The sequence below is a fragment of the Fundulus heteroclitus genome, chromosome 24, assembly GCF_011125445.2.
Source record: "Fundulus heteroclitus isolate FHET01 chromosome 24, MU-UCD_Fhet_4.1, whole genome shotgun sequence".
Classification (NCBI taxonomy): Eukaryota; Metazoa; Chordata; class Actinopteri; order Cyprinodontiformes; family Fundulidae; genus Fundulus; species Fundulus heteroclitus.
The window spans coordinates 20,268,725-20,286,513 of record NC_046384.1 but is presented as its reverse complement, the minus strand read 5'-3'; the positions used below and the strand labels follow the sequence as shown (position 1 = coordinate 20,286,513).

The 17,789-nt window shown below is 39.0% G+C and overlaps 1 protein-coding gene across 2 annotated transcripts in view; it reads left to right on the top strand.

The window, feature by feature from the left end:
- Positions 1-17,789, top strand: part of xirp2a (xin actin binding repeat containing 2a) — a 79,093-nt gene that overhangs the window by 47,920 nt on the left and 13,384 nt on the right. For both annotated transcript variants that reach the window (XM_036128148.1, XM_036128149.1), the window contains 5 exons: positions 5,408-5,547; positions 12,033-12,170; positions 16,333-16,413; positions 16,541-16,610; positions 16,965-17,068. In XM_036128148.1, coding sequence (XP_035984041.1) covers positions 5,408-5,547; positions 12,033-12,170; positions 16,333-16,413; positions 16,541-16,610; positions 16,965-17,068 — 533 coding nt within the window. The remainder of the gene's footprint in view (positions 1-5,407; positions 5,548-12,032; positions 12,171-16,332; positions 16,414-16,540; positions 16,611-16,964; positions 17,069-17,789) is intronic.

Here is a 17,789-nt window from a genome sequence, read left to right as displayed (position 1 = left end):
TTTTTGTTGCATAAAAATGATTTGCTGAGGAAAAAAAACGTTTTACCGGTACATACACTACCAGTCAATGGTTTGTCTCCATTTTTGTTGCTACCTCTGGGAACCACTGAGCTATATTATACACTGGAGTGCTAATCACCGTCTGTTTGAACGAGTCGCTGTGAAGCCACCAGCCGCCATATTGGTACTCCCTATTTCTCCTCAGTAACTAGGGAATATGTGCGCTACAGCATCGAATAACGATGATTTTCTCATGTTCAGGGGGGGCTTAAGACTTTTAAAATGTCAAATGCCATATAGTTTTATGTTATGTTCTAAAACTATCAAGTACTGAGAAAGTCATGTGCTGAAATATTTTGCATTTTATTCATTTAAATATATATGTTTAACATTTATAAATATATAAATAACAATATACAAAAACATATATTTACATATGTGTATACATATATATACATAAATACATATACACATACTTATATACACATATATATATATTTAATATGAATAACATGTAAAATATTTCAGCACCTAATTTCCTAGTAGTTGATAGTGTTAGTACATCCACTGACTGTAGAATTACCTGTAAAACGTTTTCACTCAGCCAGAAAACTGCTTGTTGTTGCAAGCAAATCCTATGGGATTCTGTCAGAGTAGGGAGTAGCAAGATGGCGGCCAGTGACTTCAGTTTTTCGGCAAAATCAGCACTCCAGTGTATTATATAGCTCAGTGCTGGGAACCCCTTCAAGACAGCTGGAAAACCATTCCAGGTGACTGACCTCATGAAGCTCATCGAAAGAAGGCCGAGAGTGACCAAAACACGAATCAAAACAAAGAGGGGGCATTTAGGAAAAGCTAAAATATACAACATGTTTCAAGCTATTTTACAATTTTGCCTTTGATACATAATTCTTTATACTTTTGAGTTATAGTTTTGATGTCTTCACTGTGTATCCGCAATGTAGGAAGTCATAATAAGGAAATGCCATTGAGAGACAAGGGTGAGTCCAAACTCATGGCTGGCAGAGTAAGTTTCTATTTTCACACTGTATAATCCTTTAATGTCAAATCAACATTTATTTTATTTTATCATAACCAGTTGAACAAAACCCCTCTCAATGATTAGGTGGCATTTAGATGAATCAGTAACTGGGTTGGATTTTTACCTTTGTCTTTCAGCTCCTAAACTTTCATTGTCTGTACTCAGAAATATTGAATGGGCTCCAGACAAAGAAAATGCAATTAATTAAAATGTTACATCAATTTAATTGGTTTCATCCCCACTTTGGGTTATGCCAGGTAGGTTCAATAGCAAAAGAAAGAAATGAGACAGGTTGAAAGTGTAAATCTGTGAGATACTGTATCCAGAAACTTTGCCGTTATTATCCTGAGGTACATTAATTATGCGTAAGACTGTTTTTTAAAGGCTAATATTAAGAAGGATTTAGTGTCAGAACTAATTAGCTCTCGTTCTGGACATGGTTAAAAAGTTTAACGTCTTAAAAGAAGAAGCAGTTCTTTAATTTTGTGCTCACTTCTAAATCTTAAATCTCTCGTGTATGTACTCCTAGACACACACACACACACACACACACACACACACACACGTACATCCTCCCCATGAAGCTCCCTGTTACGGGGGAACATGACGCTGCAGACAGAGCCGGTTTATAAAAAGGCTGGGTTTATTTATCTCCTCCAGTCAACCCCCCTCCCCCGCTGAAAGCCTGCTTACCTCAACCCTGTGGTATGGCAGCTCTGCATATGACTTATCATTCTAAAAAGCCAGAGATATATCCAAAGGCCTGTTGTCACTGCACGCAGAGTTCTTAAACCCTCATGTGGGGTAACCCACGTCTGCCTGCTCCAGACCATGACGTGAACATTTATCTGAGGTGATTGATGAGGGAATCATCCTTGTGTTTCTGTCATCGAGCCATTATTAGGGTACGCCACAGCTTCAGGTGTAGGGTTTCTGACTCATACCTCCGCGAAGGGGTCATTGCTATCATTAATGGTGAAAGTAGCTAAAGATAGTGTTATGAAACGTTCTTAAGACATGACATCTGAACAAAAGCGGGGAAAATTAGGTGGCACCCTAAAATGTTTAAACGTCTCTTTGGAAAATACAACACCTTGCAAAGAATTTCTTACCTCTTGAACTTATTTACAACATTAGCAAACCTGAGGGACTTTATTTCATGAAGGCCAAAGAACTTACTATTCAAGGACATCAATAAGTCCCATCTAAAGTTTACCACCAGCAATGTGGGGAACCCAGGACACAAGTGAGAGGAGGCGTTCTGGTTCGGTCTATATGCAGAACACCAGGAGTGGAGGAGGACTAGCACTGCACACAAATAGGATGGACAAAGTGGCACCATCATGCTGTGGCGGTGTCTTACTTCAACAGAGATAGGGCAGTTGGTTAGAGCTGATGGGAAGGATGGACATGGCTAAATACAAAACAATCCGCTGAGAAAACCTGTTGGAAGGCTTGGATAGAGGTTTAGTTTCCGGCACAGAGGTTCAATCAGGGCTACGATGAAAAGACTTGGATCAAAGCAAACGGTAATTATTTATTAGAATGGCCTAGTCAAAGTCCAGATCAGAATCCAGTTAAGAATCAATGACTATACATGATCAAAATTTGGTTGTGAAGTGTTGACTTGGAAAGCTACTTACATCTAAAAACAACACATTTTAAAGGGGTATTAAGCAAGTTTAAGGGTATTCTTTCCATACATGCCCTTACAATTGCCAGACATGTAAAATGAGCTATCCTCTATTAACGTAATTGTCTCTACAGGTGAGTCTCCGTCACCATTCACCCGTTAGCGAAAGAACGCGGGCTAACTTCAAAATGTATAGCTTTCTTATCTCAGAAGACGTCACGCCTCTGAACAAAGAGCTCTGCTGTCACAGTGGCAGGCGCTGGTGCCATTTGAACTTGCCACCAGAGGGGGAAAACCTGTGCAAAAACTCTGGAACTTCCTCAATAAATGTATAACTAGCAGTTAGTCTTGAACTTTATTCATTAATTACGACAGAAAGTGAAAACCTGAGCAGACCCCGGAAACGAGCCGTCGCTTGGTTATTCATGGCTGCGAGGTTTAGGGTTTCGTCATCCACCAGTGTTCAGTGAAGTCACTATGAAAACAACTGGTTGTGTCGTTTTTACCGGAAAACAGCAACTGAATGGTAAAACGAATGGTCCAAATCAGACCTAGGTTGGTACACATGCAGACCATATCAGATTTTTGAGGGGCTGGCACAAGAATTGGTGCTGTACAATTAGAGGCACTTGGTTGAGCATCTACCAGTCAAACATAGAATGACGGTCATGAGACAAAAAGGATGCTTTGCCGGTACACTCCCCTGAGTTTGATAAGCTTCTTGTTGTGAGTTTGCATCAAGGTATTGGCCCGCATGTGGGTTCTACAGTCATAAGGGTCACCTTGCCCTTAATGTTGGAACCAGTGAGTATGTTAGGGCACATGTGCCATGTAGATTCTGGTTGCCAACACAGAACTCATCAAGGGAGGATAATTGCATTGTCGATAAGGTTTAGAGAGCCCCTTAATTCTTGCTGTCCGACCAGGACGGTACCGGTCTTAAAATCGACCATCAACGTACCTAAACGGCAAATTTCGATACTCATTGTATCTTTCTATTTTAACCGCTCCATCTGGATGTTTAACTTTTTATTATAATTGTTTTTGGTTAGGCAGTGTACATCTCTGAACCGTGAAATAACTTGTGCTTTCTTGAGAGAATCTCAAACCAAACCAGTAGAAAAAACTGGTCCATGACCATTTGGCTAGCATTGCAGTTCCCCAAAGAAACAAATTTACTCCAAAATAAAATCCTTATTGTGATTTAGGCATAATGTCTCTTACTTGCTATACACGTCGATGGAGCCGTCATTAGTTTTGATGACGTGAAAGCAATTCTCTAACTGTATCAAGCAGCTCACAGCTAGTCAGAAACTGAACGTACAGTGCCTTGCAAAACGTTTCCACGTTTGTCACGTTACAACCACAATCCACAACAACTAGCCAACAGCCTTTACTAAATCCTTTGAAGATCCTATGCGATTTAGGTTGATTTAGTGATTTAGACTACTAGTTTTGGAGATCTAGAGACTGAAATGTCTTGGCACGGACTCTCATCGGGATTTATTGCTGGACTTCAAACTGCCATATTGCTGTCTTTTGCTCTGAGCCATTCCTTTGCTGCTCAGGTTAGGATGTTTAGTGATGTTCAGCTAAAAGGTGAAGATCTACTACAGTCTTAAGTATTTTGCAGCTTCTAACAGGTTTTCTCCAAGCATTTCCGTGTTTAGCTCCATCTATCTCCCTGCCAATATTGGTCAGCTTCCTTGTCTCAGCTGAAAAAAAAGCAGCCCCACAGCATGATATTGCCACTACCAGGTTTTTCATTGGGAACGCTGTTTGTTAGATCAAAAGTTCAGTTTTGATCAAATGTGAACAGAGCGTCCTCAGACAAGAGCAAAGAAGCCTGCTGTGTGCTCTTAGGGATATTTTATTCCTTTTGGATATTGCTGCTACCAAAAGTAAAACTCACTTTCTCAACCAGAACGTTGGGGAGGAAAAAAAAAAATACGTAAAAACTCAAAAACAAAACGAGGAGGAGGATTTATGAGGCCAAAAGGTTACAGGGTGAGTACACGAAGAAGACGATCCATTTCTATTTAGGCTCCTCTTCCATCCCGGGGAGCTGCTGCTCGGAGCTAGATAACATGCCAAGAGCAGAAAAGGTCCAGTGTGGGTGGAGGTTGAGCCGTAACAGAGGCTTCTCTGGTGTCTAATGATGCTTCGCAGCTCAGAACAGTCAAATGTAGAATCAACACTTTTGTCTAATTGGCTGTCCACGGGGAGTTTCTGAACCATAAAAAGAAACGTGGACTGTCTTTTTTTTTTTTTTTTTTTCTGATAATGTCTTTGTCCATATCTTTTACTGTGTCCGTACAATATTTACGCAGCACGGAAAGTTTGAAGATTTCTTCAGCAGATTGAAGCCCGGCGTTTCAAACAATAGGCAAATACTGTTGTTTTAGAAGTATGTGGGATATTTTAAAAAGGGACACTGCTCTTTCTTTAAATTAAAAAAATCTATTTTATTGATTCAGCATGTTGTACATTATTTTTTTTTAAAAAAAGGCCTTTTGTAGAAAACTGTCCCCAAAGACCAATTACTAAATGGCAAGCTCCTTTGTAGCTTTCCCCGATGTGCCAACAGAGTAATGAGTAGGTAGCAAATATCAGCAAATCCCTTGAGGAGTCGTATCCGGCGGTCATGTGAAGTCTAACTTGCTTTTGATTGCTCTACGAAGAGCCAAAACGATCTTTCAAGACATTTCCTCTATTGTTTTGTCTGCATCCAGGTGCGAGTAGGTCCAGCTCCGGACGTTCCGAGGAGAGGGCCGAGAACCAGGAGGCCGAGCCGGTGTCGGTGAAGGAGCGGCTGGCGATGTATCAGGCCGCCGTGTCCGGCAAGGAAAGCGGCAGCTCCTCCTCTGCAGCGGTAAGATGATCACTTCCACTCGCACGTAACTGGAGAGGGTGGCGCCGGATGTACTGAGCAGCCAGGAAGGTGGCAGATTGGGTCTGCACAATGACGAAAGACCCAGTTTCTGATCCCAGTGGAAATTCGTGGTTACACAAAGGTATAAAATAGATAAATGAAGAAGTGGGAAGAGAGAACAGATTTGTTTTCAGGCCTATATGCTATAATGCCCTTCAATAAGGCTCAGAAGTCACCTAATTAGCAAATATTACTAATGTTCCGCCTATTTCCTGTTTGGAACAAACCAGGTAGTAAAGCCAGCAAATATCTGGAATTAGGGGCCATGGGGATGGCAGCATCATGCTGTGGGAATGCTTTTCTTCAGCTGGGGCAGAGATCCTGGTCAGAATCTACCCGAAGATGGATGGAGCTAAAGCCCCAGCCAGCATGTTTATGTGGGCCCATGTGGATTTAGACAGTAGGTACTACAGCATTCTTGGATGGAACCCACCTGGTTTTACTATGTAAAGCATATCAGTAAACCCAGTTGGGCGCCGTAGGTCTTCGTCTGAAATGGGTCTCAAGAAAATCCGTTCAAGTTCCTCAACACCTGTCCGACTCAAAGGTTCATGTGAGCCTCATATTTAACTGTTGGCTTGGAAACAAACAGGGTAACCCGGGAAAGTAACACGTTAGAGGCTGCAGAACCAGTGAGACAATTATCTTTTCAGAACAGCTGCATATGTACAAAATTATTTTAAGGGCTGTCAGAGTCCTATGTTCGATTCTGTTGGTCTATCACATTAAACTGCAGTAAAATATGTTGAAATCTGTGATTATAATTAAACAAAATTTGGAAAATTAATTAATTTTACTTGGCCTCATAACTGGTTGATTGATGTGTGATACGTGAAGGCCGATATAGGATATTAGACTTGTTATTTTTCTTTTCATAAAGTAATTATAGAAAGTTATCTCTGAATCAAAGCTTTATCTCAATTGTTTAATAGGCACTTTTTTTACAAACAGTTGTAGATAAGTATGATAAAAATAATCTACTGGAATACATAAAAGTATAATTATAACGCCACCTAGACTATCTCAATATAAAAAAACTATAGTCTCATCTTATATCTCTTCTAAATAATCTTAAATAAATAATAAAAAATATTATATCTCTTCTAAATAAATATAAAAAGTAAATAAATATAAAAAAATGTAAATCTTTATATATTCCAGCCCTAACGTGTGGTAAACAACATTTTAATGGCTGCAACAGTTTGAAGCTTTGAGTCGTTTAAAATGACAGAAACTCCATCTTAACGAGGCCGTCTCGTCAGTAGCTGTTGGCTTGACTCCCCCCCTGAGAGTTTCTCCCTGATTCTCCAAACCGAGATGACTGACTGCCGTCTCCTCCCACTGCTCAGACGTACTCTACACCAAAGCGCCTTTAAAAGCCTCCAACGGTCCCCTTAATGACGTGAGGGAGTTACAGCAGATCTGTCTAGCTGCATTTAATCTTAATGAAAGAAAACGCCTGCTCAGTTTTTATTTTTATAGACTCGCACAATGAACATCGATCCAGTAGTATCAAACATAATGTAGCATTTTCAAAAAATAGCATTTTCTTGTTGTTTTTTTATTTAACCTTTTTGTTAGTTGCACAAAATTTCATCGGTACTCAGCCTAAGCAAATAAAGTATGTGCATTAAAATGCAGCCATGTTTCTCAAGAGAGGAGGGATTTGTGTTTGTTTTTTTCTGCTGTGTTTTAAACCAACAACGGTCAGGATGAGACGTTGTTCACCGTTTTGGCGAGAGACGATGATTTGTCGCCTCGCACGAAATCCTCTCTAAACAACATGACAGCCTGTAAGGGTCCAGACATCTTGCACTTTTTGGAGGAAGTGGATTTAGCTTGGATGTTTAAGTTTTCTGGGGATACAAGGCTTGAAAATAAGTGGCCGGTGCAAAAATCCTTCGTTTTAACCGAAGAAACCTAAAATATGTTTCACCTCATGCGCCTGACCTAAATAATATTTATAAGACAAAACCCTCTAAAAAAAAAAGTAAGTTAAAAATGAGTCTTAAAGTAAATGACCAGCTCTGTGCAGCCTACAGAATAATCCTCTGTCCAGGGAATTTCAGTCTAAGTGTTCGGCTCTCTGTCCACGCAGATCTGCTCTCCCCCACCTGCTGCCAGTATAGAGCAAGCTCTGCACTGGCGGATGCTTGATTCTGTACCTCGCTTCTGGGCATCTTGAACCTTAGCCAAACCCCTGGTTATACATCAGCAGGAGTTCACACATTGTTTTCCCTGCAGCTGAAAACACTCAAACCACAGTTCTGCACAGCTCAGAGTCATTTTTTTTATCGTCAAGGACGAGAAAACGGTCCTCGGTGGCTTCGTCGGTACTCCTTGCACTTTAAACCCATAATGATTAAACAGCAAGAGCTGCCAAGGTCATTAAAACAAACCCATACCTTTCTAAAGTTAAGCTTTAATTTGAAGGGGGAAATAAAATCTGCTTTGTGCTTCTAAACACTGCTTCAACACCACAACACCCACCTCTGATAGATCTAAATTAATTAATTGATTTTTTTTTTGCCTCACTGTTGAATTAGAGAAGCGAGCCTGGGTGAATTTACCTAACTAGTCAACACATGTAGAAAGAAGGAAGCTTCTAGTTCCCCATTGCAACGCCTCCCATCTGTTGATCTGATGGTGTAAAAGTGTCAGTGTTCTGCATTCCTCCGGCCTCGCTGGTGTGTTTACAGACTTCGACCTTCCGCCCTGCTGGAGTCTGGGACCATGAGGCAGTTTCTATGTATCCCTGACTTGTAAACTGTAAAATAACCCTAAAGACCTGCTGATGGGGATTTTAGCTGATCGGTATTCTGCGCTGGAAGCCAGTCAGGCCTACCAGCCGACTGATTTGTTTTTCAAAATGCACAGGCTTTAGTATCAGATTGAGATGAATTTATCCGATTCTCCTCGCCAGGTGCGAAAATTCCAAATTCAGAGAACAAAAAATTGCTGAATCTGGCTGGTTTGGATATGTTTACATGAGAAACCTTGTTCTTTTAACCCCAAATACAATAGTTATACATTTCTATCACCTCATTAGCATGCATAGCAACACTTCTTTAACAATAGCTAGGTTTTTGTGGACGGAAGTAATCGGAACAAAGGGCTGATTGAAACAGATATGCACCATGTAAACACACAAATCAAAATATTGGGATCAGCATAAGCTCAATCGGAATGAAATTGTATTCCAAAGAGACGAGTGGATTATGCTGATATATATATATATATATATATATATATATATATATATATATATATATATATATATATATATATATATATATATATATATTTATATTTGTGTGTATATATATATATATATATACACAAATATATATATATATATATATATTATATATATATGTATGTAATTGATCAACAAACAACTTCCTGTTTTTTTGTGGGACAGATGAAAGTACAACTTCTGTGTTTTTTAGGGAAATTTGATGACTCTATATTCTGAATCAGGCCTGGTGCGTGTGAATGTACATCATGATCGGATTGATTGAATTTCATCCCACAAAAAATAATTTTTCCTTTTTCTGTCAGAACACATTTCAATCTGATGATGATTTTGTGCATGTAAACTGAGCCCTTGGCCCTCAAACAGGCAAGACCAAAGTGTTTGAAATGCCTTTGACCCTAAAGCACTACGTCACATTTGGAGAAACCCAAATACAGCCTTTTACCCTCACACCAGCTGTGAAGCATGGTGGTAGAGGAATGGTGATGTGGGCTGGTTTTGCAGCCACAAGACCAGGGCACTAAGGGTGAAAATTAACACCCGCCCCTGGTCAAATATGTATATATATTAAACCAATTGTAACAGGAGAATGTTTAATTACTAAAACTGACCTGTTGGAGGCAGCATTGTACTTGAGCTTGGGTATTAACCATCGAAAAGGCGGTAAATAGCAAAAAAAGACCAAACATTCAAAAGAAAGTCGCCCAGGAATGAAACTAAAGTTAAATTAGTTTGGTAGTGAGAAGAAAAGAACTGAGAGTAATGAGTTGAATTGTTAGTTTTTAATCCTTAATCAATGTCCCCCCCCCCCCCCCCCCCACCCCCCCTCCCCCATTGTTGGCGGCAGATGCTGGTCATTTCATATCTGGCTTTTTCAGACATTTCATACTTCTTTGACAACTGAGAAATTACATTTACTTATCCTTATGATAATCTGTTTGGATGTAGTGTTAGAACATATGGTTATGTGAATCCAACAAATAATTTCTGTCAGCAGAAGGCTGCGGCGGGTTATTTTGGTTTGACGAGGGATTGGAATCCTATTTCACAAGAAGGTGACTGGCCCAAATGGAGATGTGAAATCAGTCAAAGTGTTCAGGAAGCATATCATTTTTTCCTGGGTTATTTAATTGTTGGTTATGAATATAAGTAGGGTCAGCTAATTGGAATATGGGTTAATGTTGTTGATTTACTTGTTTAATGATGGTATTATATTAATGTGCAGTGAGGGACATTCTTTAATAGGTTGCGCATATTAAAGAATCCTAATCAATCTATATTACTTTTAACATAATCAATAAGGTTGGATTATTAAACCTATTTCTGAATTTACCATTAAAGGAATAGGTCAGGTCTTTTAAAAGTGGGGTTTGGTCAAGTGGGTCATGTATAATACAAGATATATATAAGAAATATTATTTATAGAAAACCTAATAGGAAATAATACATGTGAATCAATGAAATGTGGAGGATTTGAGGATAATCATAAATGTTTTTTATTATTTATATGGGATCATTATGGGTCGACTTGAGCCAGATGTCAAAAAGTTACAGTTTTCCCCCATAATTCCCCACGGAAGCGGCAGCTAAATGAGTGAGCAGAGCTCTCCACTGGCTATATGAAGCGTAAAGTACCAACATGGTCCTCCCTCCCTTATTGGTTATCAGATCCCTCCAATCAGCTGACTGCAAGCAGGCTATTACAATTTCCCATCCATTACAAGGAAGACAAATTTGGATACTGGAAATGTATTTAGTCACCAAAAACAAGGACACAGCAAAAAAATAAATAATAAATAAATAAAGAGTCTATTACTCATACACACCACCACAGGTTGCTCCATTAAAAATAAAGAGCATAAAGGAATGATATTTTATACAAAAAGACCTTGAGAACTTCTACCAGATTGTTTTTTTTTTTATTCTCTAATAAAACCACAATTTCTCTAATCCAAATGAAAATTAAGACGACCAAACATTTTAGTGCTGAAACCAAAAATTGCCATACTATATGTAACGAAGCAAAGCCTATTTTTGCCGGAATCTGACAATAAATCGGACAAAACATTTAGGTCAGTTAGGAATACCAAAGTTTTTTTCTATTTTCATAAATGCCAAAAAAAAAATGGTAGATTGATTTTTGTTCAACTTTCTTTTGATTCATAAATTTACTTACATTTGGTCGAAATGCCTTTCAAGCTTTTAGACACACTGAGGCTGACAGTATGCACATGGCATTAATCACCTCTGAAGCACTTTTTCCCTTTAGTAGTAAAACATTAATAACATGATGCCCGGCTATAAACACCCCTGCTCTGCTGCAGTGCACAAAAAAAAAAAACAACCTTTCATTCCTCTGCATAAAAGGGAATGTCTTAAAAACATATAAATGCTGCTCCAGTGCATACATATATTCATATAGAAGTAAGAAGTTTCATATGAAGTCTCATATATTTTCCCCTTTCCTTGAAGCCATATGCAGAAGCCTCCACATAAATGTTTTATTACGACTGTAATTGACTATACCAAAAGGAGATTATTGTATCAAATAGAGTGTATTGTCGCCCAAGTCTCATAGGGAAAGGTTTGCTTCTTCCATACCGAAGTCATCTTCAATTTTCTGCCGCTAATACCACCCTTATGAGGTTTTTATATTTCCTGGTTTTGAGGCTTATTTTCACATATAGTATAATACTGTATAATAAACTAAAAGGTGGAACTTCGGCTGAATTTGCTCGGCTGTACAATGAAAAATATTGATAACACTTTTCTCCGACGTCCCCCAGTAGAAAGGATGTGAATAAAGAAAATCATAAAGTATACCCCCCCCCCACACACACACACACAGGTTTCCTTTCACATGTCTGATTATACATATGAAACAAAAAGCTGTATACAATTTTTTTATTGCAAATCATAAGCTCTTTAATGCGCACCAATGCAGCTGTAAGCCTCCCAAACAGCATAAGCTAACGCTAGCTGTTATCAGCTTGGAGGATGGGCCTCCATGTGCCTAAAAGCAGCAGCGCTCCACCTGCAGGTTGCACAAGTGCGACCCGCTACAATTGACAAAGACTCTGTCGCAACGTGTGGAAAGTGTCAAACCCCAGTGCTCCCCAGATATAAGTCAGACTTGGCTGTTTTAGCAATAATCTGTTTTTTCTTATAGGTAATGGACGAGTCTGAGGCTTGCTCAGTGCCTGGTGGTCTGGCCACTGTGAAGAGGCAGTTTGAGAGCCACGAGTTCTCCTCTTCGTCCTCCCAGTCCACCGTCACCCAGTTTCATGTTCAGAAGAGATCGGTCCAGGTGAGATATGAAGATCTTTCGTTTCTCTGTGTGCGTATTTTTGATCAAACAGATCGTTTTTTGTAAGGGCTGTAAGAGTTTTTTTTTTCAAGAATATTTATGCATTCCATTTACCGGTGAGAACTCTGAACCAGAGAATAACGTAAAAGCCACCGTCCAGCTCTGCTTGCAGGTTGTGGGCCTTGCAAGCAGTGAAGTGTGTGACTGATTCATTGCAATAAAACAAATAATTGTATGTGTAACTGCAACCATCAGTGTGTGTTATACTGTATATGTTTCTAATTTCAAATCCTAGAGATAGTCGATTTATAAAACTTTGGTTACCCTGTAGAAAAAAGACAATGACAGAGGGATTCCCATGACTTGCCAACCTCCAACTGTTATCACGAAAGTTGACATCTGCTTGAGTCTCTCTACAGATTTGTTAAAACGCAGTTTGAGATTTCCTGTTCTTCATTTGAAAGCACAAAACTGAGCATTTTTGGCCTTATAACGGCCTTTAAATCAGAGTAGCGTAAAAAAATGTTTTCCCATATTTCCCAAATGTGTGTCATGGGTTATTCAATTAATAATTTAAGTCACCTTTTAACTTAATTTCGGCATGCTACATGTTCTGTTGGTGGTATTTGATAACCAAATCAATCGGTTTGTGGAGATGTTTGTTGTCCACAGCCCTCTTCATGTGACTCTACAGACTGGATCAAAACTAGCTGGTTTTTAATCATGTATCTTATAGCCCAGAATTTTAGTTTCATATTGTCCCTGAAGGTTGCAGCCTCTGGTGGAAACCTTCCTTTTTAGCCTTCTCCTGATTGATACCTTTGTACCATGAGAATATTTGATCCTTTGTTACTGCTTTGCAAACTGTGGCTTTAGAATGCAAATTAAGAGTCATCCAAAAAAAGTCTTTCAGGACAAACTTTATTTCAGTTTCACTATAATTGAGGGCATGTGTGAAGTCACTAAATGCAGAATTTCAGTCAAAATGCAGCCCTACAAAGTAACTTCTGGGTTTGCTCACCATCCAGTTAGGTTCACTTTTCTTTGACTTGATTTTGTTTTCTGCTTTATTTTAACAAGAACCTGACATTTTTACACGGGTGAGTACGCTTTGAGATCCAAAATAGTGATACCATTGGGATTGTTAGGCTTCAGAGCCTCCGACATTTCCGCAAATAGCTTTTTGATAATTGCAGGAGAAAACAGGCCATTTTTCTTTCCTTTCTTTAAAGTCGAGAAAACCGGCAACACAGAACACTGCTGTCCTTTCTTGTCATGAGCTCTGTGCAAAGCGAGAGAGATATGAATGATTTACATTCTACTGTAGCTCTTTATTGAAAAAATCTTGGCTGGCACGGCGGAGGCCTTCCAGCGGGTCATCTCGGAGAGGGCACCTTGAACTCAGCTCGCCTGTGTGAATCTGTCATCCTGTGCGTGACGGAAATGCCAGAATGCGTTAGCAGCGGCCCTGGACAGGAGCCGGATTTTTTTGTGAAGTCAGGTCGGTCGCGCCCCTCCTCACTTTTCCTCTATTTGCTTATTCAGGCGGAGAGGCAGACTGAATTCGTCGAGCGCAAAAGAAACCTTGCTGAATCTTGAATTTTACATCAGGGTTCACGAGAGGAAACGTCAGAACCTGTTTGGTCAGCTTGACGCTTCTTTCACAGCAACCGCAAGTGCCTCTCCGCATGTGCAATAATCCAGATTCTGTTTTACACCGCGGTGGATATTAACGCACTTGCCAGTGGTTTGGGAAGACCAAGAACGCCCCCCGGTCTCCATGTATCTTTCATGTTAACAGCGTTCATACAAGCTGAAATACATTTTCTCTTTCAACTCCTTCAAATTGTATGAATCTCAGAGGAGGAAATGCCTGATTCGGTTTTGTGCCGTTTTTTTTTTTTTGTTTTTTTTTGTAATCTGCTGTTTTCTCTCTCCGACGCTGAAATCCTCCTTTGGCGGTTTCAAACGCGGCAGCTCCCTTTGGAAGCGGCGCAGTAATGAAAAAACATTTGTTACCAGCCACAGAAGGGATTTTATTAAGCTTATAAAAATTACTTACCCACCCACTGTTTCTCGCAGCTCACAGTCAGGAGGTGATAAAGCCACGTTTGGTGTCTTTGTGTGCGCGGCCTTTCTTTGAGCTGGGGGTTCTGCTGTGTTTTTGTTGCATTTTTTTTAAGAATCCCTCAGCTTTGATACCTGCTCCGCCTTTGCTTCTCTTACTTCACAGGAAACCTTTACTGTCAGTTGGTCTAATAAAACCTGCATCATACCCCCGGTTGTCCTTTTGACCTCCTTACTCATTAGGATATTTCATCTCATCTCTTTCAAGCGCTTACAAAGCAATATCTAAACTTTCACAAATATTTATGAATTATTTTCTATAGAAACTCCTCTAATTAAAGTCCCCAGTTTCATTCTAATGGCTACAGACAGGAGTTTTTCTTCTGAATCGGATTACGTCAGAAAAAAGCATCTCTGTCGTTTGGGGGTTCCTCAAGGATGTGTCATTTGCCTGTTCTGTTCTCTGTTTACGTTCTTCCAGGGGGACAGATTATAAAGGACCATAATAATGTCTTTTGCAATTTAGCTAAGGATGTGTGTTTTATACAAATGTCTTAAAAGACAAGTGAACAAGAAATTGCTTTTTGCAGAATATATCTAAATTCGGACTGCTGGGGTCAAAACCTGAACTGAAGGTTCATGCACATTTTTAACTGTTTTAAACATCAACTCAATCAAGATCAGTTTGTACAAATACTTTTGCTAGACGTTTAACTGGAGCAAATTATTAATGAGCAAACATTGCTCTTACAATCAATTTTGCTCACTTGCACTAGCTGCCATTTAAATGTATAATTTCTTCAGGACATGAAATAATATATACCGCAGTATATCTCAAGACGACTTAAACCTTATTCTATCTCCTGTGCTCTTAGTTGTGAGGCTAACGTTGGCCGATGGGCCCACGCAGATATCCTTTAACCTGTAGGATCCCTTCTTCAATCAGTAGTAGCAAGAGATTGAGAAGCAATTTCTACTTATTTGCCACATTAACATTATTGACTCCTAAAAAGCACCTAAAGGCAATTTTATATAGACATCTCCTGAAATGGATCCAAAACTTAAATGTTTCCTGTATTGTTTTTCTCTTAAAGTGATTGATGTAAAAAAAAAACATTTAATGTAGTACTGTAAAAAAGATAACTACATTAAATTCAAAATACAGTTTTTAGAGAGGATTTTGTTTATGTGGAAAAAAAGCTATCTAAACCACTTTGACCCTAATAAGTAAATGCCCATATTTTTTAAATCTTGAGTTAATTATCTCAAAGATCTCAAAGAGAGAAAAAATGGTACAGTGGTGAACCTTTTCATGGTTTGCTGGTCTTTTTTCAGTGTTAATGTTCCAAGATTCAACAATAAGGAAGAGAAAAATGGCCTTCATGAGATTAAATCCATTGAACACAAAGACCTTATAGGGGTCCATATTTGATGGAGCCATGATTCCGGCTTTCTACCAGAAAATTCATGGTTACGTTATCCAGTGAACATTTTATGACCTTAAGCTCAAGCACACACGGGTAAATCAACAGGACAATGATCAAGCACACTGAGTGAAAAATACAAACGATTTTAAAATGGCTTAGACATCATGCTTGAAAACCCTCCAATATGGCTAAATTAAAACCATAATACAAAGAAGAAAGGACCGAAATTCCTCCATGGGATGCAAAAGACTCAATATAAATTACCTCAACCAAGGGTGGCAGAATAGGTTATTTGGTTTGTGGGGCAATTACTTTTCTAAATAGGCCCAGGCTGGTTTGGTAAGTTTATTTTTTTTCTCTTGATAAGCAAAATCATAATTTAACAACAGCTTTTTTTGTATTTACTTTTTTGTCTGATATAAAAATTTGTTTGACTTCCTGAAACAAATTGGTAACCAAGATAGTCAAAATGCAAAAACGAAACAAGTCTGTAAGGGAGCAAGTTCTTTTTTTTTTTTCCACGGCACTGTAATGAGTGTTTTTATTCACATTATGTTTTCACTGTGAAGCACTTGGAGACTTTTATCTGTGAAAAGTGCTCCATAACTCAACGTCCTTTACTTTCTGCCGCGCGTCTCAACGTTACCATTGCTCTGTGCGTTTGACAGGAAATGTCAAGTTCCTCAGAGGTGATGGTGAAAAGCAGCGCCAGAGAGACGATTCCAGCAACGAGCCTTTCTCGACACGAGGTATTTGTTCCCAGATCGCCGTGACATCAATAAAAACCTACGGTCCTTAATAGTACATTATGATATGATCATCATCCGTTGTCATTTATGTCTGACGGCTGATGACTTCTCTGTTGTCCCTTCCCAGGTGATCCATGATCATGGAGTCCACCATAACAATGTGGCCGCCGGTTATGGGAACCATTACAACGAAACAGGTTATTCTGCTCATGCCTTTTCTATTGTAATTTGGGGCGTTTTTATGGCAGGCCTGCTTGTGGTCCTGTATGTTAATGATTGTTCGCGCTCCGGGCTGAATAAGGGATGAGCTCTCAAAGCGAGTCAGAGTGCGGATGATTTTCTATTCAGCGGATGGCAGCAAATCTAATCAGGGCAAAGTCAGGGAGGTAAAATATTGGAAAGTGGAAATTGGGCAATCACGGCTGCATGGTTTCAGAAAATGAAAACTACTCAGGTTTTTAATGAAATGATTTATTTCTCTTTCCCGTTCCCATGAGCCTCCTCACTTCGAATGACTTAATGAGGCAGCCTTCTTCTTATGTCTAATTCAGTTACGCTTGTCGACGGAGAGGACCTACCAAAGGTTTCCACTCAGGCTTTGAAGCAACAGTATGAAAAAACGATCGAGGAAGCCGCACCAGCGAAGGAAATTAAGGTAATGATCCTGTCTGTTTATTTAAACTGATGATAGTTTCTTTTTTTTAATGGGGAATCCACATGAAGACGAAATTAAAAGTCAGACAGAATCATCTAAGGGAAATTGTGCATAGTGGGGAAACTAATTGGGCTGAATAAGTGATTTCTAAAACAAAGTCTAAAACTTTCTTGCACCTGTTAAAAGGAAAATCTTTCACTAAAGCAATCATTTTCATTATGGATTTCAGTTCAATTAGTATGTCAAAATAGCAATTATGAAAACTTTTATCTAAAAATGCCTGGCCTTAACAGATTGAAAATATGTGATTTTATCAAGTATTTACATCCCTTGGAAGTTAAAACTTTAATTGAAATGCATTATATTGGGATTTTATGTGATGAATGCAAAGGATCAAACAATTGTTTAATGAAGGAAGTATAATGTACAGTTTAAAAATCTGGAAAGTATGGCGTGCATTTGCATTGAGCTCAATCTCTAGATCTTAAAAAAAGGTTATATATTATATATCTTCTACTGAAAGTCCCCGTTCTTGTAACACTCCGGCTGCCCTGATTTGCTCTTATTGCTACAATGAGCTGAATTCTCCAGACCGCCTTGTTTTGTTGATATCTCTTTGGAATTTGTTTTTAAATCTCTGAATAAACTTGTAAATTCTCAAGTTCATCTATTTCTCTTGAGAAACTGGCTCTTTGTAAAGTCAATCAACCAAATTATGTTT